Here is a 22,918-nt window from a genome sequence, read left to right as displayed (position 1 = left end):
CATGGAAATCACTTGGGCTTATTTCAACCATCTTACTCTGGTGGCAGCTTTAGTTTCACAGTCTCTCCTCCTCTCCTGGCTGCTGTTTTGTTGTGGCCACTAGGAAAAGCCCAGTGAAAAAGAGAATTGGGAGTGGGGCTTTTCACCATGGCAAAGTGAAAAGCATTCTAGTATGAATCAAGTGCCAGTGGCAAAAAGCTACTGCTGTCTTGAGCGGCAACCTGCTGGAAGGAGTAGGACTCCGAAATGGTCGTAAATTTGGGGTCTCCCTCAGCAAGAAGCTCTTTGAACAGCTTTAGGCAGCTGGACTTCACCATAGTTGTGCCTGTGGGTCAGGTGGGATGGGGAGAAACAGTCCCTGAAGTGCTGCCTCCAGTGTGGACACTCCTCCCTCGGGGGAGAGGCTGCCTGCTTGTCCTGCTTCCCACCCCGCGTGGCCCAGTCCTATGGGTGATGCTCGTGGAGCTGCAGCCCACCCTTGCCTGAGTAAATGAACTTTGAGAGCCCTCACAACTCCTTGGGGAATGGGTAAAGATTTGACTTCACTCTGGTGTGATTCTAGATTGAAAGAAGGAAAGAAAACTTTAGCCACTCGGCCTCTGTTACTGTAGGGGAAGTTGCTCTATGTTTCTTTGCAGGAATGTGCTGCTTTCCTTGATGGTTTTCTTGGTAGCAGTCTTTTTCTTGGAAGGATCCACAGACTTCCCCATAGCTTGTTCAGTTGGCTGTGCCAACTGGACTGCAGGAGCAAACAGAAGTATTTCAGGATCTGCTGTTGGTACGAGTCGTACTGTGAATGCTTGCAGAGGAATGTCCTGGCAAGGTGACAAGGATTAGGGTTTTCTCTCTTCTATGTATATGTTGATCTGCAAAAGAAGAGAATAACTGGGTTGAGCGTTAAATGTCAGGTGCCAGTGGGACAGAGTTCCTGAAAATCGACTCTTTTATGTGTGATGGTTTTAGAGCAAGATTCCTTATCCACCCCAGCACCCTTGGATCAATAACGGTTGTACTGGTGGAAAAAGTGGCTGTAATGAGTGGTATGCATGTTAATGTAGTATATTTTGTCTTTTTCCAGAATACGATGAGTCATTGTTTTCATAGGAGATTATTTTACCAGTTCATGAGACCATGCTCTTTTCTGGAGCCCTTCTGCTTAGAAACCATTAAGAGTTTGGAGAGTTCACCCAGTGTTGCTCTGAAGTATGATATTTAGGATATGTTAACCAGCTGCTGTGTTTTTGCAGCCGTCCGAGATAGCCATGTGCAATACAGCATGAGAGCACGCCTAATTACTGTGCTTATTGAATGTGATTAATCCTTCTACTAAGGAGCCCGGGGAGTTGTGGGAGTTCAGAGCGTGTGGAAAACCAGCGCGGCGTGTATGGCCGTTGGATATAACGTGCAGTTTTAAGTTTTAATTTGTGCTGGGCCAAATGGCACCAACTGTTCCAGAGTTAACGGCACGGCCAACCGGGTTTTATTTATGGCCTTTAATTAAGTTTCCATTTTTAAAGGTGACCCTTTTCTCAGGAGCGAGTGGTAGTGCAGCTGAAATCGCCTGCTCTTTGCATCTTTTCGCATTTAAAATTATGTTCTGGGAGTTGGATTTTTATTTTTTTTTTTCACTCCCCACCTGAACTGAGCGTGGGAAAACAAGCTCTGGAAAGGGCACTAGCTGACACGTGGTTGCTTGGTGCCAGTGTTGTCTTGTCCAGCAAGTGCCCTCTGTGCCAGTGTGAGCTATGGGCACAGAGAGCGGACAGGCTTTGCAGAGAAGAGCTGGATACGCTGAGCGTGGTGGCATGGGCTCGTGTGCCGTGTAGAAGGATGTGAGGGGAAACCTAGGCTTTGCCTTCATCGTGATGGAGTGATGAAAGCTCATGAAGCAGCTTTGCTGCGTGTAACCTTGAACCAGAGTTTGTTTCGGGGAGGAAAGGCGATCTCGGGATATACGCAACAGGTCTGCTGAAACTGGGAGGGCGCCCCAGGTGCTGGGATGCGGCGGGCTCCAGGCATCCACAACTGTCACGAGGGTTTTCCGGCCAGGCTCTGGATTTTGGGCCTCCGTGCGAGGAGGAGGCTCTGAGACCCACCAATACTCATTCTCCTTCTGAGCGTGGCAGCGCTGTTGTGCCATTTTTTTTTTTTCCCTAAGCTTTTGGTGGTCCTGGCTGTGAATAATTCAGATCCTGCATATTGGGCTCTTAAATGTGCAGGTTTTAAAGTATCTGCTCTCATCTAAATTGGATTTGGCCGGGAAGAAGCCATCCTGCACAAGGCTGTCCTGCGCCTTCAGCTTGTGCAGACCGAATCCTTCTGCGACGGTCGCCACTTAAGGCCGGCAGCTCTCTCTTCCTGCCAGCCTGGCTGCTCTTTCCGTGGCCTCTGTTGTTAAGTAAGTTGTGTGTTTTTTCTCTCTCGTCAACAGGATGACAGAGGGAATATATCAGCTGCTCCCTGTACATACTTTTCTAGCTGCCTGGTGGCAGGTTTTGCTCTTGCAAAACCCTCTGGTTTCTCTCTTTAACAAGTCTTAGTTGCCCGGTCGCCTACTCTGGGTATCACGTAAAGAGGCTGCTGAACCCCCAGACGAATCTTAGCACTAGCTATAAATAATTCACTTCAGCACTAGTGTTTTACTATAGTACTGGCTCCCAAAAGCATTTTATTGGCTATCTGTACCTTTTGGGGGCTGGAGGTTAGTTTTTTTTTTTTTTTAACTTATTTTTGGAGACCGTTTACCACCAAACCATTTCAGCCGGAGGAGATAAACAGCTACACTAAGGTGATAGTTTACCTTGGTTCTGGTTCCAAGAAACAGAGAGCCAATTTTCCACCCTAACTGTCGTGCTTGGCCCTGTGTTGAAGGAACATTATTTGTGGATGGGAGCAAAATTTAGACAAAGTATCCCCTTGTTGGGAAATTACTGGGAGCCTGCTTAGAGGTACTGTTGGTGTTTTGAACCCTTGGTGCAGAAGCCATGCCTTTGTGAACTCGAAGGGGGTTTTGCCACGTTGGCCAGGCTGGGTTTCCTCCCCATGTCTTGCAGAAAAACTTCTGTTCCTTGACCCATCACCTTTTGCTTCCCAGCTGATGGAGGAACGGAAGAAGGGAAGGCTTGAGGAGCAGGAGAGGGCTACGCTGCTCTGCAGAGAAGAGCAAGATGGGTTAGTGGGGCAGGAGGGTCTGCCTGGACGTCAGCAGGAGCACACTTGCAAAGAAGATAGATGAGATCTGTTCAGATCTCTTCAGGGCTGCTCTTGCATCTCCTTCCTGACCGTAGCTCAGGACACTTCAGTAGGTCCTGTCTCCCAAGGGATGCACAGTCTCGATTTCCTTTATACCTAACTAGCAAACTACCCCATTGTTATTCCATTTTGTGCTCAGATAGTTCAGGTGAAGGTATAATGTGGCAGAAGACATTTCCCAGTTCCTGTCCCACTGCAAGATGAGCACCCACTGAATGGAGGAGATGGAGGTGCTCTGCTGCTCGTGTGCCATCGAGCAGCTCATAGTGCCCTAATGCCCAGCCCTAGTCTGCTGAGAAAGAGGCCACGATGACTTAGTGACACAGCTTGGCAGCTGGTAACAGGCAATTAACTTTTCAGATGAGTTATAAATCAGAGGTTTAATCTTGGGTCATCTTTACCTTCTGAACTTGGACCTGTCCAAGACAGAGAAGTGAGCAGATGGAAAAGCTGGATGCCAGGGCAAACTCTGGGCTTGCAGCCCCACTAGCCCAAGGTGTTGGGGCAGGAATCTCTGCAATAAAACAAACAGATGGGAACTATTTAGAAAATGCAGCAAAACCCCAAACCGAATGTAACAATTATTTTTTTTTAGGCAGAGTAATTTTTAAACGTCATTGCTCTATAAAAGTCGTAAAGAGCTCGCTGCAGGTGTGGATGTAAAGAACGAGAGGTGTGAAGGCTTCAAGTAAGGGTGTTTTTATTTGCAGCCAAGACAGGCTGAGGGGGTTGTATTGGGCAAAGTAATCTTGGGAGCGGCTGGAAATTCCAGTGGATAAATTTAATAGAAGCTCCAATGGATGTGGAAATGGAAATAAAATAGCACCCTATAATGTAGCAGCTGCTTTCCTCAGCATAGCCCCTGGCTCACTGTAACTGCCTTTATAAAGCCGAGTGTTACTCTTATCTTAATACATGGTTTTTGAGTGTAGCGGTCGTGTCTGAGCAGTGGCTCGTGTTGAGTTTGTGACAACTGCGGAGGTCTCAGAGCTGTCTTGTGTCAATTAGCAGCTTCTTGGTAATACAGCCTTTAAAAACAACAAAAAATCCATTGGATTTTTAATTGCCTTGGTACAGCACAGCCTTGGGTGTTGGAATATTTTAACACCTGCCCTGCTCAACAGTTGCTTATTGTTACTGGGTTTTACAGCAGAGCCCGAACTGTTGGAGCGCAGCTGCGAGCAGGCAGGGTTTGCACGAGCGGCTGGGGCAAACCAGCAGGAAACCCGAGAGGTGCCCCGAGGTATGGCTGGCCTTGCTGAGCAAAGTTCTCTCTCGTTTGGTGCGAAAGCGTTTGCAGGTGAAACGAGCCGTGTTCCCCAGCGGAACTGAGGAGCCGTCCTGCTCCGGAAAGGTGGCCGTGCTAGCAGCACGTCCGCCCTCCGGGGCCGGGCGCTCGCCGCTTGGAGCCGTGCAGGCCTGAGCGGAGGTGGTGGAGCAGCAGGCGCTGCGCCGCTCCCGCAGCCCGTTCCCGCGGGGAAGGGCGGAGAGGACGAGCCGGGCTCTGCGTCCGTGCGTCAGCAGCGAGCGACTGCCCGCGTTTCAGCGCCGAACCCGCAGCAGCCGAGCTTGGCCTGCACACACTTGGTTACTGCCGTCGATGAGGAGAAGAAAAGAAAGAGGGAGCCGTAGCTGGCTTCCCGGGGCCCGGCGGAGCGTGCCGCGCCGGCGCCCGGGAGGCCACGGGCTGTGCGCTGCGCTCGGGGGGTCGCGCCGGCCGGGAAGGTTGCTTTCGCCCGGGGACCTCCTCTCTCTGGGTGTGCTGCAGAGCCGTTGCAGCTGCTGGCGAGACGCCCGCTGCCTTCAGAGGGCTCTGGATCATTCATCCTCTCCCAACCCTTTAATGAGCTTGGTTGTGGCTGGGGGCCCAACTGTGTGCAGGACCCCCCGTCTTTTAGGCCTGCTCTTGACAAAGTGCTTCCTCCGCCTTCGTTGCGTCAGGCGGGCGAAGGCGGTTTGATGTGTCTTGCTTTGGTAGCCTGGGAGGATGCTTGTGCCACGTGGCTCCGGAGGGCTTCAGCGAGCTTGTGTAAGGGGGAGAGGAAGCAAGCTGTGCTCTTCTCCAAACTTTGAATCTCCTGCGCGTGTGCGTTTAAGAGGCACGTCTGTCTCCAGCGTTAAAAACACACCCTTGGAGCTGCTGCAACAGAGCTTCATCCTTGGGCGTAGTAAAAGATTTGGTGTGTTTTTGTAGGATCCCTTTAAAATTCCCACAGGAGGCTCCTGGTAAGAAAAATACAGCTCCCCAGAAGTTTTATACTTGTTCTTTAAAAGCAAACACCTCCCCCCCTGCAATTTCCAGGTATTATCAACTGCATCATATTAGCAAGTGAAAGACATTTGAGCCCGTTGGGAAGAGGCAGCGCAGCTGCCAGGTCTGTCTTGGGGCCGAGGAGCTGCCGGGGGCTGGGGTGCTTTCTTCCCTCCCCCATCTTGTGAACATAAATCCCAGCCCTCTAGCCACAGGGGAGAATTCATTTTTTTCCTCTATGTGTAATCTCGGTGTTCATGAATGAGGTTTTAATTATAAACAGTGAGGCAGGTACCTTTGACAGAATAGTGGTGGAACGGGGCTTCCTCTGGTCTCGGGTCCACAGGGGGATCTGATGGCCCAGGTGGGGGGATCTTCTGAGCTTCGGCTTGTCTCGGCCACCTGAATGCCCACACCTGGAAGCGGGCAGAGCACAAAGCGCGGGCCTGTCTGCGGCTGGGGAGGGGGCTTGTGGGGGCCCCACCGCGTGGCCTGGGGCACAGCTGGCCACCAGCACTGCAGAGAGCAGCTGGGCTTTCTGGGTGTTGACGAGGAGGAGGAGGATGACAGTAGTGTGGCCTGAAGGGATTTTTTTTATTTTTTTTTTTTAGGAGGTCTGATATGGTAGCACGAAGGGGAAGTGATCTGGGCCAGGTTCTTGCGCTCTGCTGAGTGCATGTCCCAAACCTGTGGTTTACTTGGCATTTCCAGCAGCGCCACTGAGAGCGCAGCTTGGCATGAATCCTCTCCTCGGCCCACGGCTTTGCTTGGCTGTTCCTGGTTGCCAAGCTCTTGCGAGAAATCTCTCCGTTCCTGTGATGACTTCCCCCCTGCTGCCTGGAGCAGGGAAGACGTTTCATGTTAATTATGCAACTTTTTGCTGTTAGACCATATGTTCTCTGGGCAGCCGTGGCAGGCTCGTAGCTTCTCAGCAGCGTTAGCAGGACTGAACGTCCTTGCTGCGCTCCTTTCCCGGGTGCTGAGGGGCTGCAAGGGACAACCTGCTGTATGGGGAGTGACTGAGCTGGCTGCGCGGCCCCGGTGGGTAGGTGGGTGCTGCAGCTGCGTACTGCTTCCCAGGTAATATCCGCTTTGCCTGTGAGCGGAGCAGGTCCTGCAGGCGTGTCTGCTCCGTGGTGAGTGAGGAGAGCCCCGAAGGAGCAAGTGCTCCCGGAGATGTGCAGTGTATGGCAGCCAAGCTCCAGAGCAGAGCCTTCGGGGCCTGTAAAGGCTAGGAAGGAGTCTTGGGGCTGCACGGGCTCCCTTGGTGCACCCTCTTGGGGAACAGGCAGAAGTTGAGACCTCTGTCCTCCTTGAAGGGTTTGCAGGGTTTTGAGCAGTCTTAGTGTAGGGGAAAGCAGAGGTTGGTTGGGTGTGTTTTGTTTGTTTTTGTTTTGTTTGTTTGTAAGTCGTCTTTCTCCTTGTGCTCAGATCGCAGGAGTTGCACCTGCGGACCGAGGCGCACTCCTATCTCTCTGACCTGGCCAAACCGTCGGACTTGGAGTTCATTGAAACGAAGAGACCGCGCCTGGATCTGCTGCAGGACCCACTGATGCGGCACTCGCCTCTCCTGAGTCAAAGCCAGCAGGGCGGGACGGAGGACCTCTCGAAGGTAAGGGAGAGCTGCGGCGGCGGGGGCGCGTTTGGGGATCCCCATGCCGGTGTGGGACTGCCGATGAGGAAACCTGCTGCGTTGAGCCTTGCGCTTTGTGAAGTTGAATGGTATCCACCAAGACAGGTGACCTCCCTGGGGAAAGTTGACTGCTGGTGGTTCTCTAGTATGATCTTCCTGTAGAAAAACTTGCTTGCCTTAGTCTTATTTAACAAAGCAAATTGCTTACTTGCGATTGTCCCCTCTTCACATGTAATAAATATTACAAGGAGAAATCCCTTGCTTGTGTACTTGTATGTTTGGATTTAGTTTTGTGCTCTGTGGGGTAAAGCATATATGACTTCACCTTGAGTTTGGAATTATTCCTCGTTGGCAGGAAAGTCCTGCAGGACAAACAGGCTGGGGGCAGCTGGCCTGAGCTGCTGACGTGAGTACCAGCCTGTGAACGTGGGGAAGTTAATGCAGCTGCAAGTTGGGCTTCAGAGATTTCGTAGCTGGCATTAAAATGAGCAGGAAGTTAGCATCCTTACCCAGGGGCAATGAGGATGTTTTGCTGACTTGTTGTGGGAGTTGATTTGAAATTGCACGCGGGCAAGAAAGCTCTCTTGAGAGTGCCAGGGTATTCCGACTTTTCCTATTCTAATGTGGCTCTCGTACGTGATCCTGCTAACCTGCCCTGAATGAGAAGGATGTTTAGCTTTAAGTGGGGTAAAACACGAGTAATTCAGATTCTAGGAGGAGCATGGCTGAATTTCCTGGAGAAAAGGGCTACAGTGCCTGCAGACTGAGAATGGCCAGTGCTTGTGTAATTAGTGAGCTGGTGCTGGGAAGGGATAGAGCCAAATTTGAGCTTGGGAACCACGAGAAACGCAGCAGATATTATCACCTCTCTCTCCTTTAGCGCTTGATAGTGTATTGCCTTGGAAAAGACACCTCCTAGGTTCTTTGGCCTATTCATGTTCTGTTCTTTGCTGCTCCCTCAAAGATCTGTCTTAATGAGGTGATACTGTGACCAGCCAGGACCTTGCTTTCCATGCCACTGAGATATATGCAGTGGCTCCAAACCAGAGGAGAGTGTATCCAGGAGATGAAACCAGGACAACTTATTATTTTTATCAGCTGTCCTGTTCTGCTTCTCATCAGAAAACCGTGTATTGTCTCAGCTATTTGTTTTGAGTAGGTAAAGGCACTCTTGAGGCATTAGTTGATAAGTTAGAGACTGCATTTACTGCTTGGTCTGTGACACATTTCCAAGAATTACAAGCATTTTATAGGGCTTAAAACATTCGTTAATGAAAGTGAGAGAAAGATGTGAGATGCAATTCAGCAGGACAAGATTATGCTTTTAGTGGAGCCATTTGTAATTTCAGAGTCTGGAAAGAAGAAAAAAAATGTGATGTCCTTGACTAGTGGGAACATAAGTGGAGCCAGCATTAGTTGCTTAGAACTAGCTGGGGCTGTTCCCAGAGCGTGACAGAGTGAGCAGGCTGCGAGAGTTGGTCCATCTTGCTGCTCTTCCAAGTGGTGGGAGCAGAAGACATGTCTGGGATATGGTGTCCTTCCAGTCAGGAAGTATGTTGTATATCTGTCTTTGCAGCCTTGGAAATGGGATTAATAGCTAGCTATCTCTTGGCTTTATCCTTGAACAGTCACTCTCCACCTAATCTATAAAACTGCTGTGGGCCTTGAGGTCAGGGAAGAGCACTGGTAGCTGAGGTGTGTATCTCTGAACCTTCGCATATTTGAGAACCTGTGTGTGATGGTCCATAGAAAATGTTGAGAACTAACACTGATTTGCTGGCTCCAAGGTCTGGATACATGTGAATTTGGGCCATTTACATGTGTAAAACTATAAATTGGCCCCTGTGCTAAGCCCGCAGTAGCTGAATTTGACGTTCAACTCTGATAGTGTAAATTGCCATCTAGAAGAGCTGATAAAGACCTTCTTACGAGCAGCCGCAGAAAGCTGTGACTGTCAGCTCTTCTGCGTGGCTGAAGTGACCTCATGAAATGACACATCCAGATCAGTCTTTTCCTAGTTGCTAATTTCCATTCAGCACCATCCCCGCAGACATTTGGCCGTCGCATCTCTTCTAGTGGCACCTTGGTTTTCATGCTTACTCATCGTGTCCCGCTGTTCTCAAAGGTTATCCTGCAGGCTTTCCTCCCTCTCCGCCAGCGCGAGCGATGCTTGCGCGCCCGAGGGCTCTGACGCGTGTCTGCGAGCCGTGCATCGATCAGCGGGAGGGCGGCAGAGCCTGCGCGGTCGCAGGTAGCGCGGCCCTGTGATCGGTGTGCAGAACGAGAGAGAGAGCTGCTATTCCTGTCTGCGCTGCTGACTCAGTGCGTGCCGGAGTCATTCGATGCTTTATCTGGGGCAGCTCTGCAAACTGGTTGAGCTCTTCAGGTGAAATGCAGCGTGTGAGCCAAGTGTTACCAAACATACTGGGGGTTATTTAATCAGAGTATCATGGGGGTTGTTCGCTTACCCCTTGCCCTGCTCTGCGTTGCTGCAGTCAGACTACTTGGTGAGGAGCTCGGCTCATATCACTAAAGTGCTAGAATTACTCTTCATGATGATTTAACAGATCAGGCTAATTTTTGCACATTAAAGAGCTCCCCAAACTCCCCGATAAAAATAATAGTTGATTGCGTTTACATTACCAAATACTGGCCTGACCATCCCAAATGACGTAAGTGTAACGCAGCGGTAATCGATGTTGTTTTCCACCAGTAGATACCTGTTGGTTTCGGCTGGCTGCAGAGCACCAGTGGAGACAAGATGCAAGATCAGGTCTGTGGTATTCGGAGTTTAGCACGTCCCTGATAACTGCTAGTTGCATCAGGATTACCCAGTTTTATCAGTTCAGGGAAGAGAGGAAACACCATTTCTGCACATTTCCAAAGCCTTTGTTTTGAGCCCTAATCTCTGGTGTGAACACAGCTAAAGTAATTTACACAGCCAGTCCTGGTAATAATCCAGAGTTTTTCCCTTTGACACTGCTGGAAGAGAATTAGACCTCTTCTAGTTTTCTTAATCATTTCCTTATCTATCCCTCCCAAATAGGGGGGAGCTGGACCTCTTTACCCCATTCTGGGTCACTGCAGTCACATTTTTTTTTAAGTAAGTGAGGCTTAGTTTGTAAGGAGAAGGTAATACCTATTAGATCAACTCGTTATAGCTGGAAAAAACAGGTATGTTTTTAGGCAATGTGCCCTTCAAAAGCAGCAGCTTTAAAACTAAATCTCAGTTGGCCTGGTAAAACATATTACTTTTCCTTATGAGCCTTGCATTGATCGTATCCTTGAACGCTAGTACTTCTCGAGACAGGGAACAGAGTTGTTTTCTTGCCTGCTTTCCCCACTTAAATATTTTTTTTTCCCTCAAGAGGAGTTGCCATCATGTCCATGCCATGCATGTATTGCTGTACTCTTGCCACTGAGTTTGAACGAGGAAGGCTCAGGTGAGCTTATCTGCCGCGGGGAAGCGGAGTCTCCCTGTGCCCTTGCGCCAGGTGCCGGTGCAGGCTGACGCCGTCTCTGGGACGGTGCTCTCTTGAGCTGGCTGAGAATAACCACGCAAAATCAAAGCAGAACTGTTGTTTTTCATGATTGCAAGCGTGGACAAGAGATTCGCTGGAAGAACTGCCACGATGCAGACTTACCGGTCTGCTCTTGGCAGAGTTGGTTCCCAGGACCCTTGGTGGTTTCTGCTCGCTCTCTGATACCACGTAGCAGGAGACAGGAGTAGCGTCGACAGGCCAGCGCAGGCTCGTAATGTGTCTGGGCGGTACGCTGCCCCTGAGTGTGGGTGTGCAAGCTGCCGCTGGTGGTGTGTGCCGTCCTGCCCCATCGGGACGCTGACCGTCGTGTTCCCGGTCAGCAGTAGCTGCTCGCTGCTCTGGTGCTGGAGCAGTCCTACCCTATCCCTCTTCCTTTCCTATCTTCTTATTCCTGTTATGATTCCACATATTCTTTTTTCCCATTTCTGAGACGGCTTTTCCACCACGTATGCGGTTTGTTGCCCTTCCTATAGGATGTGAGTCAGTAGTGATCTGCGTTCAGCCCCCTTGCAAAGGCTGGCTGGCTGCACTCAGGCATAACCTGCTGCTCCAGCAGGAAAAAACTCATGGCGAGCCGTATGGTCTCGCAGGTACAGTGCTGGATGGAGACTTAGGAAACCCAAATTTTATTCCCATCTGCCATTGGCAGGCTGCTGCTCGCTGGGTAAGTCGCTTCCCCTTTCTGTGTCTCAGATTTCCCCGTCTGTAGAAGGGATAATGCCACTTCCCCCTTTTGTAAACTAGTTGACATCTATTGATGGAAAAAGGCTGTTAAAAAGCCATGTGTTGTTAGTACTTGGGCTCTGCTCTACGTTGTTGAAGGGTTTTGGTTGCTTGCCTCTCTGCATTAATGTTTTTATTGTGCTATAAAGTAGTAACTGGAATAAGGAAAGAGAAGGTGGGATTCTTGTAAAACGTAGCACCAAGGCTAAGAAATATATATGGCAAAATGGAAATTAAAGCTGAGGGTGATTGCTTTGATGCACATTAATGTAGCTTTAAAAGCAACTAATTAAAAAAGAATGAATTAACACACTTAAAATACATTTTTAATGATTCATTGAAGCCAACAATGTACACGCCAAATTTCACACTGACTGCACATTCCAGAGCCCGGTTTACAATACACTCCTGGAAAACGGGCCGCGTGACGGAAAGGGTCTTGGCTAGCCGCTTAGCTGCCGCCCTGGACGCGGCCCGGCCGAGCGCTGGAGACGGTTTAAAGGTCTTCTGGGAGTCCTGTTTCCTGTTGTTCCCTGCTCGCTTCTCCCGCATTGTCCAGCGAGCCGGCGGGGCCGCTCCTGGCGGGCTTCCTCCGGCCTTGCCCCCTTCCTTGGGGGGGGGATGAGCCGGGGCCGGGGGCTGCCGCGGGCAGCGCTCGGCCCAGGCGCTTCCCCCGAGGGTGCTCGGCGGGCGGGGGGCAGCTGCGCCGTCGCCTCTGCCCTGCGCTTTGCTGCGTGGCTCTGTCGTGGGAGCGCTGAGCCCTTGCCGGGATTAACCTCTCAGAGTTTCCAGCGGGCTGGGCTCGCAGTCGTTAAGGAGCCTGGCTGGGGCTCGTGTTGACCTTGGCAGAGGTCCCGGCCGGCTAGGAGGGGACTGGCAAAGGCGTAATCTGCGGCGGAGCAGTGCCGGGCCGGGGAGGCCGCGCCGGGGCGGGGGGCGGACGCCGCGGGGCTCGGAGCTGGGCGAGCTGCGGCGCTCCGGCGGGACGGGGGGGAGCAGCGCGGCCGTGGGCCCTCTCCGCCCCCCGGGCTCTCTCTTGCAGCAAGCGGCCCTGAATTCCAGGGTCTCCCCGTGACTTATGGCGGCGGAGCCGTAGCCCAAAGTGGCTGTGTGCTAAGAGGAAGCTGCGAGCATCGGCTGTGCCTGGTGCGTGTCCTCTTACGGCCTCGGAGCCTGCGGCGTGGACGCTGCAGCTCCGCTGGGCTCCCCGTCCCCTCCGGAGGCTGTTTCCACATTCGGAGAATAGCCCCAGGCTTGTTAGCTGCGGCTTTTGATGAACATCCGCATGCGGGTGTCTGCTGGCAATACGCGTGCCCAACCGCGGGCCTTTGCTTCAGGAGAGGGAACAGCTCCCTTGGCTGACGTGGCTGCGACCATGACCCAGCTCGTGGCCACGTTGGCCCTAGTTGGGGGAGAGCAGCTGCCGGGGAGCCCTGGCGATGCTACGGCATGAGGCGGTGTATGTGTCCGCGTGGTTGCAACTCTTCTGCTGCACTCGGGGCAGTGCAGGGTGCCAGAGCTGTGGTCCTCGCCCCAAGGGAAGGCCACAGGAGAGCAGGCTCAGGGCTGGCCCTACGGAGAGATGAGTCGCAGATGTTCCAAACACCCTGCTACTTGCACCGTGGGGTGGTCGCAAGTCACAGACTATTGCTCGCGTATGGTTTCCTCAGCCCTGCGAGGGCTGTACTGCCTTGGATGCTTTGCCATGAGAAGAACAACTTCTGCTCTCGGGGCTCTTGTGTGTTGAAGGACAGCAGCATAACTGATGAGAAGCCTGTGCCCATCGTGTGGCCTTTGAGCTGCTTCTCAGGGGAACGGATTTCCATGGAAGTGGCTTTAACCTCAATGAGATGAAGAATTTTAGTGGGTACAAATTTACTTACATCTTCCCTGCTTTCTTCCTCCATCCCCTGCAGAGAACGTTTCTAGTTGCCTGTCTGCAGCCGTCTTCAGAGAGAGGCACTCTGTGGCTTCTCTGGTGCTTAATAGTCCCAAGGCCATTGGTGCAGTTGGGTACTGAATAGTAGAAGGTGGCATTGGGATGCAGAGTTCAACGGCTGTAGGAGGATCCTCCTGCGATATGTTAAACATCCGCCCATCTGCTATGCGTTTGCTCGTGCTGTTGACTCGTGCCTGATAAAAATCTGATTATAAAATGTTCTGCGGAGTTGGGGAGGGAGAGGGGACGACTTTACATTAGGACAGCAATGATTAAAAGCTGTTTCTGGGAAAGAGATGTTGGCATTCTCTGTCATTCCAAACATATTTAAAAGCTGAAATATTTGCATTGTTCATGTTGTCACACTGTACAAACACTTCTGGCTGGGTTTATGGCTTCCCCTGCTTCCCCCCTTTCTCCCTTCCCCCTCAGGAGATGATTTCCAAGTAGCAGGCAGGATACATGTCTGTTTATCAACCCTTGCTCACTGGCACATGAACATACATGCTTAGGAGTGTACATCTGGCTTGTGCAGACCCTCTGATTCTCATGGTACCTACAGGAATTCATTTCATTGCCCGTTGCAAAGCGACCGTGTCTAGTTAGCTGCAAGGGCTTGTCAGCAGCCTGTCCCATGCACCAGCTTGGGACAGGAAACCAAAGGAACAGAAATAGCAACAGGAATGTTGTATCTGTAATGGGACAGTGTATCCCATGCCTGGACTCAAGCTGGTCTCTTCTGAAAAACAGACCCTGTTAGGAGGTGCTGCAAGATCCTGGCAAGATGTTCAGCTCTTCCAGCAGGCCTCGAGGCGGAAGGGCTAAAGAGAAGGAACACCGTGGCTGGCAAGATGACCGGTTTTGTTTGATGTTCTGCTGGAGTTTCTATGGCTCGAGGTAAAACCGTGGCCTGGAGAGCCTTGGACGTGGCAGTGAGAGCTGCGGAAGCAGACTCCGGAGAAGCCGGATGTAAAACCTGAGCGTGACCTTCTCGGAGCAGGCTGCAGCCTTGTTCTTCCCTGCTTCCAGCCACTCCGACCTGCAGCATTCCCACAGGCTGGGAGCTGCGGAGAGCAGGGCCCGGGCTTAGCACTGCTGGGAACATTTGAGGTGAATTGGTTTTGCCTCGAATGCAGGTTGTTGTTTCTCGCTTCCTTCTGCTCATTTGTGGTGATTGACATTCAAAACAACCTTTTAAATTGCCTTTCAAGCTGTAACTGTGGAGAAGGGCAGCATGTTAAGGCTGGCTGCTTCTTGGGAACCTGCTTCATCATTTACATAATTGGACTTTTCTGTTCCATTCAGTCGATATTACAAGGCTTGCAGAGTGCAACATCTCACCTGATATGCTTGGGGGAAAGCAAGTCCCTTGACTTCGTCTGCCTCACCCCTGTAATTGGAAGAAATATTGCTAGTTTTTCTGCTAGCAACAGGGCAGCTGGGTGTGCTGCATGGATTCATGGTGATGGTTTTTATACCTTTAAAGTGTTTGTATGTCTATTAGAGAGCAAAATGCTTGTGAAGCCTGTGTTTTCTTTAATGGCAGGGGTTCCTGTGTGCCCTACTGTTGTCTCCCCAAAATATCAGAGGGTAGTTTGCTGCTGAGCTCCGCCAGTCCTTGGGGTGGGGTTGGTGTCTCAGGAGCTGGCTCTCCTGTGGCTGCATTGAAACGCAGGGCCCAGCACAGGGCCAGGAGGGCCGTGCTGGCCTCTGCTGCGGTCTGCGTGGGGTCAGTCAGAAACAGCGGTTCTGAACAGTCACGGAAAGTGATGGTAAAAGCCCCACGTGGCATGAATTTAGGGGAAAAGAGAAGCTGGTCCTGGCAGCCAAGGCGGTGACATCCCGACTCGCTCTTTCCCCGCTGCAGTTTCAGGCTGATCTGTGTTCTTCGCTTCTCCTGGTCTCGTGGATGGGGATTGCTTTGCGCAGTGAGACGTAGAGCTTTGCTCCAGCTCGCTGCAGATGCACTTGCGCCCCGGGATGGGGGAAGTGATTCTTTCCAGTTTTATGTGATCTGACCAGTTAGTGCAGATGACGAAGCAGCAGGAGGTGATTAGCAATTCACAAGCACACGTGTCTTATCACAGATGTACTTGGACTCCCCTGGCCTCCCCGCTCGGTTGGCACTCCTGTGTGCCTCCCGTGCCAAGGGCCTTCCTGCTTCAGAGAGGGAGTGGGGACCAGTTTCTGTGTGTCCTCCAGGAACATACAGCACCTAGCACGTCCGTGGTGCAGTCTTCCATGGTCATGAGAAGCCGTAGGTGCACAGTCCTGACTCACGAAACCAAAGCCGGTGAGTTGTGACGCTGATCAGATTAACTTTGCGTGCTGTGTTTTGAGGAGGAAAGCATTTCGTGTTAAATCCTGCTCTCCTGGCGCCGGGTGGAAAGCAGCGGAGGAGATGCAGCAGCGATCGATGTTGTTTGCCCGCTCTTGCTGGAGGGGATGGCGTGGAGGAGTGATTTCGGAGATGGATTTGGCAGAGGGGAGTTGCTGCGTTTTGTGCCTGTGGTGATGGGAGCTGCAATAACATATTGAACACGGCAACGTCCCTTGCTAAAGCTCGGAAACTTCACCTCAGTGCTTCGTGGGGCCTCATCCCTTAACAACACCCTCATCGTCGATAACGAGAGGAGTGTCGAGTGCCAAAGGGCCTAGTTATAACCGCTCTCTCTGAAAACCTCCTTTCTTTTTGGACCCAGACCTGCTTTTTTAACATGAAAACTATTTGGCTGGGTTTTAGGCAGCACACATTTGGAGGGTTTGCTGGCTTGCTCTGCAAGCAAATGCTTTGGAGCTGCGCAGCGCGTGGCAGAGGGAGCGGGGGGCGGCAGGCGCCCGTGTGCGTCAGGAATGCTGGCTGCAGGCTCTGCGCGCAGCGGGGTTGTTTTAGGACAGGCTGACAGGCCTTTGGCTTGTTCTGCTGCTCTCAAGAAACATAACGCTAATTCTTGGCACCTTTTACCAAGAGGATGGAGAGTGAGCGCACAGGGGGCTCTGCTCCCTCTGCCTTGGACGAAACTGCTCCCCTTCTGCCCAGAGCTGGCTCGGGGCAGGGGACCGTGCTCTGTCCTACTGAGTGATTTGGAGACTCCAGAGCAGGTATCAGTGGGGAGAAGCAATGAGGGATGAAATGATCTGCTCCAACTCCTTATAGTCCTGACCTAGATCTAGTTATTCTTCTCTTTGGTCATCTTAGCTAAGTGGCCAATGCCACAAGCCTCAGTTCAAACAGCAAGGCAGGCTTTTAGTGGGCTAGCATCTTGATGGAGTGTCTTCTGTGTATGCACGTGTTCAGTCCAGCTTGTGTTTGTTGTTCCCAAGTCATCCTGGCCCTGGAATAGCATCCTCTTGAATCCTGCGCCCAGCACCACTTGGAGTGTGTTCCCTCTGGGTGCAGGGGCCATCCAGCAGCTCCAAAAAGAGAGTCAAGGTGAAGGTGGATACCAGATCAAGGGTTGGCTGTATGTGGCACCCCGTTGCCCACCAGTCATGGAGCACTGCAGAGCAGCAATCGCAGATTGCCGCGTCCTGCCTGGTGTGGAAAGTGGCAGTGGGGGAGCATGCGAGAATGACAGTGGTATGTTAGGGAGCTCTTCTCTATCAGCCTTGGCTGGTCTTCCTGTTAGATGCTTGGTCTTTTCTTAGTCAAGAAGACTGGAGAACAATTTGTCTTTTAAACTGACTTGAACTCCCTCCTTGCAGTGTCCAGAGCCTGCTGTCCCCAGCGCTTTAGCATCTTCTCTGTCTGCACGATAACACATCCTAGGTTTGCCTCCAAACCACGTCCTCTGATTGCTACCGTGGCAAGGGACAGGACGGGTTTGGTTTGGTTTGGTTTTCCTCTTCCTTGCATAGTTCCCTGAGGAGGAACTTTGCTAGATTTTGCCATCCCAGCCATGCTTTGGATGCAGTTCTGCTGGCGGCTGCTTCGCAAAGGAGCAATGCCTAGTGCAGATTAGGCGTCCTAGGTGGCTACGTGGCTAAATCAAGCACAGGCTTTCGTTTTGCACTGTTTTCCAGGTCTGCGTTACGGTCTCGTGTGCCAGCAATCACAGGTATGAGGTACCGATAGAGAGCCTGCAGCCGCTCGGCCCTTCCTGCCCCAGCAGTAGGGAAGGTGGCAGATGTAAACGCAGGCGTGTCGTCTTTTGATCGTTGAAAGCTTCTAAGGAATATGCAGATGTGTGTACCTAAATGTATAGTATGTACTATATTTACGGCTTTCTATGTATTTGGAGGAGTATTTGTAAATTATACCTCCATGAGTATTTCATGTGTATAAATTTTTTCAGTTCTAAGTAATTAAATAACATGCTTTTTTACATATATATGTATGTGTGTATGTATTCACATATAAACACATGCATAGACATGTGTATAAGCTGTCTTATGTACTTGTAAGCTGTATTTTTTAAGGCTGCTTATAGCTGTGCAGTTCGATGATCCTGCCTTCAGCAGCCACACTAAGAAAGGCTTACAGTTCCCAGCAAAGCTAAATATTGATTTGAGTCAATCTGGTGCACTTTGAGACATCACTGGTGTTCATGAATACAGCATAATCTCTGATTGGAGTGGGGAAATTTCATCATAAAGGCCCCAAAAGGGAGGTTTATTATTGCTTTCTTCCAAATGCCTGAATTTTATTAGCTTCAGTCATTCTTGGCAGGGCAGTGGAATGGGATTTTATAGTTAGCAAAGGAAAAGTAAACACAGTAATCATTTCACAGCCCTGTGCCTGCCAAACCAAGATGGAAATTCCAGCCTTGGTGGGAAGCTGCTGCTTTGCTAACAGATAATAACAAATTCACTGTGAGCTTATTCTTGCTAGGGGACCTGATATACTAGTGTTTTTTCTTAAGCACCCTGGCCTGGAAAGGCAGGGGTGCTTCACACTTTCTGCAGAGATGGCCCAGCCGGGAGTTTGCAGCCTGAGTGATTCCTGCAGCCATTCGCACTTTGAAATGGGGCTTCTCTCCTTCGTTTTATCCAGGACTCTTGTCCGTATTTGGTCCTTTGCTGGTCAGTAAAATAACTTTTTTTTTTTCCTGATTGCAATGCTACGTCTGATGCTTGAGGAGTGTAACACTTGAGACATTCATGGTGGTTCCTAAACCCAGAGACCTTCCATACCTGCTGGAGGGTAGGAAAGAAGAAAGGCAAAAAAACCCCTTGTCCGAATAAATCCAAAAATATCTGCTGCAGGATTTACGGATGGGGCCCTCTCAGAGCTCAGGCAACACAGTAATCTTGAATCAGATGACATTCGCTGACTTGTTCAAATCCTGGAGCCTTGCAGCGTTGGGAGGACTGCTGAGGAGCTGCCGTGGCATTCGGCTGCAGCTCTGAGCAGCGCTACTTCCCCGCGGCGGCCGGGGCTGCCTCGCGCTACCCGGAGCTGGAGCGGCTCCCAGGGGGGCGGTTGCAAGAACAGGGTTGAGAACGGAGCAAAACCGTTTTCGTTTGCTCACGTGAGTTTGCTTTTTGCACCTTTTTCTGGTGTTGGGCTTTCTGCGTCCGGGCTGGTACTGGAGCACGTTTCCTCCTAGCCCTTCCCGCGCTGCCCTCGACGCGAAGAGGCCGGGCGCTGCGGCCCCTTCTCCGCGCGGGGTCCCGCCGGAGCAGGCGCATCGGGGAGGGAAACGGCTGCTCAAATGTCGCCCCCCTCGCACGCGTCTGCGCGGTCGTTAGTACGCTGGAGCGCGGAGCGCGGCCGCCGCCGGCTGCGGTGGATGGCATCCGCCGACAGCCGACGTCCCGCGGCCTTCGGAGGCGGCGCGCGGTGCCGCGGGGCTCCTCCGAGACGCGGGCTCCGGGCCGGGGCGCGAGGCTGTCGCAGCGCGCTGTCCTTGCCGCGTCGCGGGCGCCTGCGGGGGACGCGTCGGCCGGCGCGCGGGGCAGCTCTCGCTCGGCGGGGCGATGCCGGGAGGAGGCGGGAGCTGCACAAAGAGGCTCCGCTGCTGTGTGCGGCACAGAAAACGCCACTAAAAGCCCCTGATGTTTGTTAAAAATCACGATAAGTTATTTGAAGAGAAGGGATTTTTTTTTCCCTGAGCCTATTCCTGTTGCTTAAAACTTTTCAAAAGCATCCAAGTGACCACAAGCCTTATGTCTTGCGCATAGCGTGTTTTCCAGTGCAGCCACCTCCAAATGGAAGTGAAATCAGCTTGCATTCCTGATGGAAAACTTGCTTGTTTTTTGCTTATTTTTTGAACTGGTGAAGTTCACGGGCCGAATTCACTGGTGACCCTTACTAGTTTCCAGGCTGTTGCGTTTGGATGCTGCATTGTGTACATTTGAGTCTTGAAAGGCAGGCATGTGTACTGAGCTGCTCTAATAGAAGTAAAAAGACTCTCTAGAAATCAAACTTTTGAGATCTTACTAGTTTTTTTGGACAAAAACATCTTTGGAGCATTTCCCTGAAGTCTGCTTTTCTTGCAGCCTGAGAATTTGTGTTTTTTGCAGGTGAAAGGTACAGAGAGTGTCAAATGATTTTCCTAGGACCACTTGGTAGGTCAGTGGCAGAAGCAGAAATGCATCCAAGGTTTCTCCTGACTCAGTGACCTGCTTTTTATCCTGGAAAGCATGGCTGAACTGCTGCGTTGCGTGACCCTGAAGATGTCAGAGCAGTGAGATAGTGGAACGTGGTTGGCAAGAGGAGCGCAGCAGATTAGTGCAGGAGCGATACCTTCTGTTTTTCCCTGAAGAACCAATGCAATTTCGACAGCAGCTCCTAGAAACGAGAGGGAGTTTGTGCTGTGACCCAGTCGGTTCTTGCCTTTTCTGCTGCAGGACTTCCAAGGGAGTTGGTGGGGGTCCTGGCTTGGTGAAATGCCTCCAGCATGTAGGAGGAGACTCAGGTTGGTCCCACAACATAATTCAGCCACTGCTAAAACTGACCTAGAGCTTCCTTGTGTTTGCTTTCTCCATTGGTCAAGCTCTTCTCAGCAGGCAGCTCAGCCTCTTGGATTTGGGGAAAAAAAAACAATTTGGCTACCCAAATTGTTGCAGTGGAGAATGGAGGAAAGGAGCTCAGGCAGGGCAGCCTTTAGGTATATCTTATTTGTGGCACTGATTAAATAGAGCTGTCTTCATTCATTCCCTTCCGCTGCCTGTAAATCTGATGCCCCTTCAAGCTGACTTCCTGATATTAATACGGTGTGCCGGTCCTGATTAACTCCCTGACAAATCCCCTCTCGGCACAGCCGTCCGGGTGCTGCTGTGAATGGACCAGCATTTGAATTTGCATGGCTGAGGAGTCCCTGCTCTCTCTTCTGTGTCCTTCCTCCTCCCTGGCAATAGGAAGAAATTTAAATGTTTCTGAAGAGCGACATTTCCATTTCAAAAGCTGTTCACTCGAGTGCGTCTGGAGTGGGATTTCTCTCCCCCTCTGACTCCTCTCTGAATGGGAGCTTTAGAAGTCTCATTTCCTCTGCTTGATAACACCAGGCTGAGAAGGGCTTTTGTCTTTTCATTTCCCCTCAATTTTTTATTTTTAAATAAGCGAGGTTTTGTAGAAGCCGCCACGGTGGATTTTTCCCTCCCCTGTGCGTGTCCGTGTGCTGGAGGATGCACCTGGTATCGCCCTCTGAATTAGCTGGAGCTTCCTGCTTTGCCAGGCGGCCCCGGTGGGGCGGGCTCGGCTCCGCCGGAGTCTCGGCTCCGCCGGAGTCGTCCCTCCGCGCGCCGGCCCGGGCGCCGACGCTTCTGCCAGCGCGGGGCTCGCGGGGCGTCCTCGCGCTCGAGAGCCTTGCGCGCTCTCCGAGGCCGTCCTTAAGGCCTGAGCAGGGGGGACGTGTCCCCGCTTTTTTGGAAGGCAGGGGGTGTGGGAGGTGCTGAGCCCGGCTCAGGATCTGGCCCTGTGCTCGCCACACGCGACGCTGCCTTAGCTCTAGTCGCGCTGACTCGTTGCCTGCCCGCTCCTTGGCTGGTGTAGCTGTGCCGGTTGGCTGGCGGGGCGGGCTGCGAGTGCCCCCGCCGAGGAGTTCGCCCGGAGAAACTCCCTCGAGAGGAGGCGGTGGGAAAAACGGGCGGGCTGCGGGGTGGCGAGCGCTGGGGGCCGCGTCCCGCGCCTCTGCCGGAGCTGCCCCGAGTCGGCCGGTTCCAAAGAAAGCGAGCGTGGTTTGGAGCCCGGCGATGGTGGCTTCTGCCCGCGCGCCACCATCGCGCCTTGGGACAGCTCTCTGCTGGCTGGCTTTCTCCTTAACCTCTCCATAAATCCTCGTGTATTCTTCCAGCTACTCCTGGCATTTTTCTTTTTTTCTGTTTTTTTTTCTTCTTCTTTTCTTTTTCTTTTTCTTTTTTTTTTTTTTTTTTTTGTAGACAACCTGTTAAGTCAGAACGGCTGTCGCAAGGCCTTAATTGCAAAGCCGAGCAGCTTTAGGCAGGGCGGAGGGGAGCCCGCCTGGGGAGTAAGGGGCTTTCAAAGGGTAAGTGACATCTTAATGATCCCGCCCGGCCTCGCCGCCTTGCTGGCTGCAAGGATTCGCCTTGAAGTGACAGGGCGTTTTGCGCGAGGGCCTTCTGCCCGCTGTGCCAGCTGCGAGCTGAGACCCCGCGCGCAACGGGAGCGAGAGGCGTCCGTGCGCCGGGGGGGTTCTCAGAAAACGGGGTTCCCGCGCCGGGAGGAGCTCGCCGATGAGCTCGCCGATCGCCTTCGGAGGCCCCGCGGGCGCTTCCGGGCCTCAGCTCGCGCTCGTCGGCTGCCTCCGGGGAGCCGCCGGCGCTGGAGAGCCCGGCCCGCGCCAGCCAGCGCCGGGGGAGCGGGGCGCCGCCGCGAGGGGCTAACCCCCCGCCGGCCTGGCCGCCTTCCAGAGCACGTAATTACAAATTTGTCTCCCTGGATTCACGCTAAGTGTAATTGGAGACGTTTTCACGGTTTGCTCCTTTTTAAGAGGCATCAAACCCAACGCGCGTTTGCCGGCGCGCTTTTGTTCGCACCCTCGCCAGCCGTTCGGGGCAGCCCCCTCCGGCTGGCCGCTGTAAGCCCCAGGGATGTTTTAATCACTGGTTTCGAGTATCCTGGTGCAGGAGTCTGACCTGCTGTTCAGCCCGGTCAGTTACGGATCTGGGCCCTTTTTCATGCAAATCTTCGCCTCCCCCGATGCTGTAATTTTGTGGTCACTCCAAATCACCGCGAGCTAGCGCTTCCCAGAGAAGCGATGGCCGGGACGCGTGCTCTGCGGTGACTTGCGGCGGGGCTTGCGGAAACGCCGCCGTAGCTGCCCGGGGCGGCAGAACCCTGCTCGTGAATCGAGGGGTTTGGGCCTCGCGAGGGGCAGCTCGGCGTTAGGGCTGTCGCGAGGACGAGGATGCTCTCCGAGCTGCCGGCGTGGTGCACCCTCAGCCCAGGCGGAGCGGTGCTCCGGGCGGCCGCAGGTACCGAGCGAACGTTAGGGCTGCAGACGGAGGAGCTGAAGAGCTTGCTACCGCGCAGGTTACCCTGACAGCATTAATCCCCCCCAGCCTGTGTTCGCTGAAAGCGTAAGGCAGCCTTTGCCCTACGCGACGCTGGGCTTTCCCTCCTCCGTCGAGTGCGCGGGGCGGCCTTTAGCTCTGAGCGCGCAGGTATGTTGCTA

The 22,918-nt window shown here is 52.5% G+C and overlaps 1 protein-coding gene across 9 annotated transcripts in view; it reads left to right on the top strand.

Moving 5' to 3' along the window:
* NCOR2 (nuclear receptor corepressor 2) overlaps positions 1 to 22,918 on the top strand; it is a 267,305-nt gene that overhangs the window by 98,112 nt on the left and 146,275 nt on the right. For all 9 annotated transcript variants that reach the window (XM_062590203.1, XM_062590200.1, XM_062590204.1 and 6 more), the window contains exon 4: positions 6,935 to 7,115. In XM_062590203.1, coding sequence (XP_062446187.1) covers positions 6,935 to 7,115 — 181 coding nt within the window. The remainder of the gene's footprint in view (positions 1 to 6,934; positions 7,116 to 22,918) is intronic.

Source organism: Rhea pennata, chromosome 17 (genome assembly GCF_028389875.1).
Source record: "Rhea pennata isolate bPtePen1 chromosome 17, bPtePen1.pri, whole genome shotgun sequence".
Classification (NCBI taxonomy): Eukaryota; Metazoa; Chordata; class Aves; order Rheiformes; family Rheidae; genus Rhea; species Rhea pennata.
Note: the sequence above shows the minus strand (reverse complement) of the source record. Positions and strands in the feature narration are given on the sequence as shown.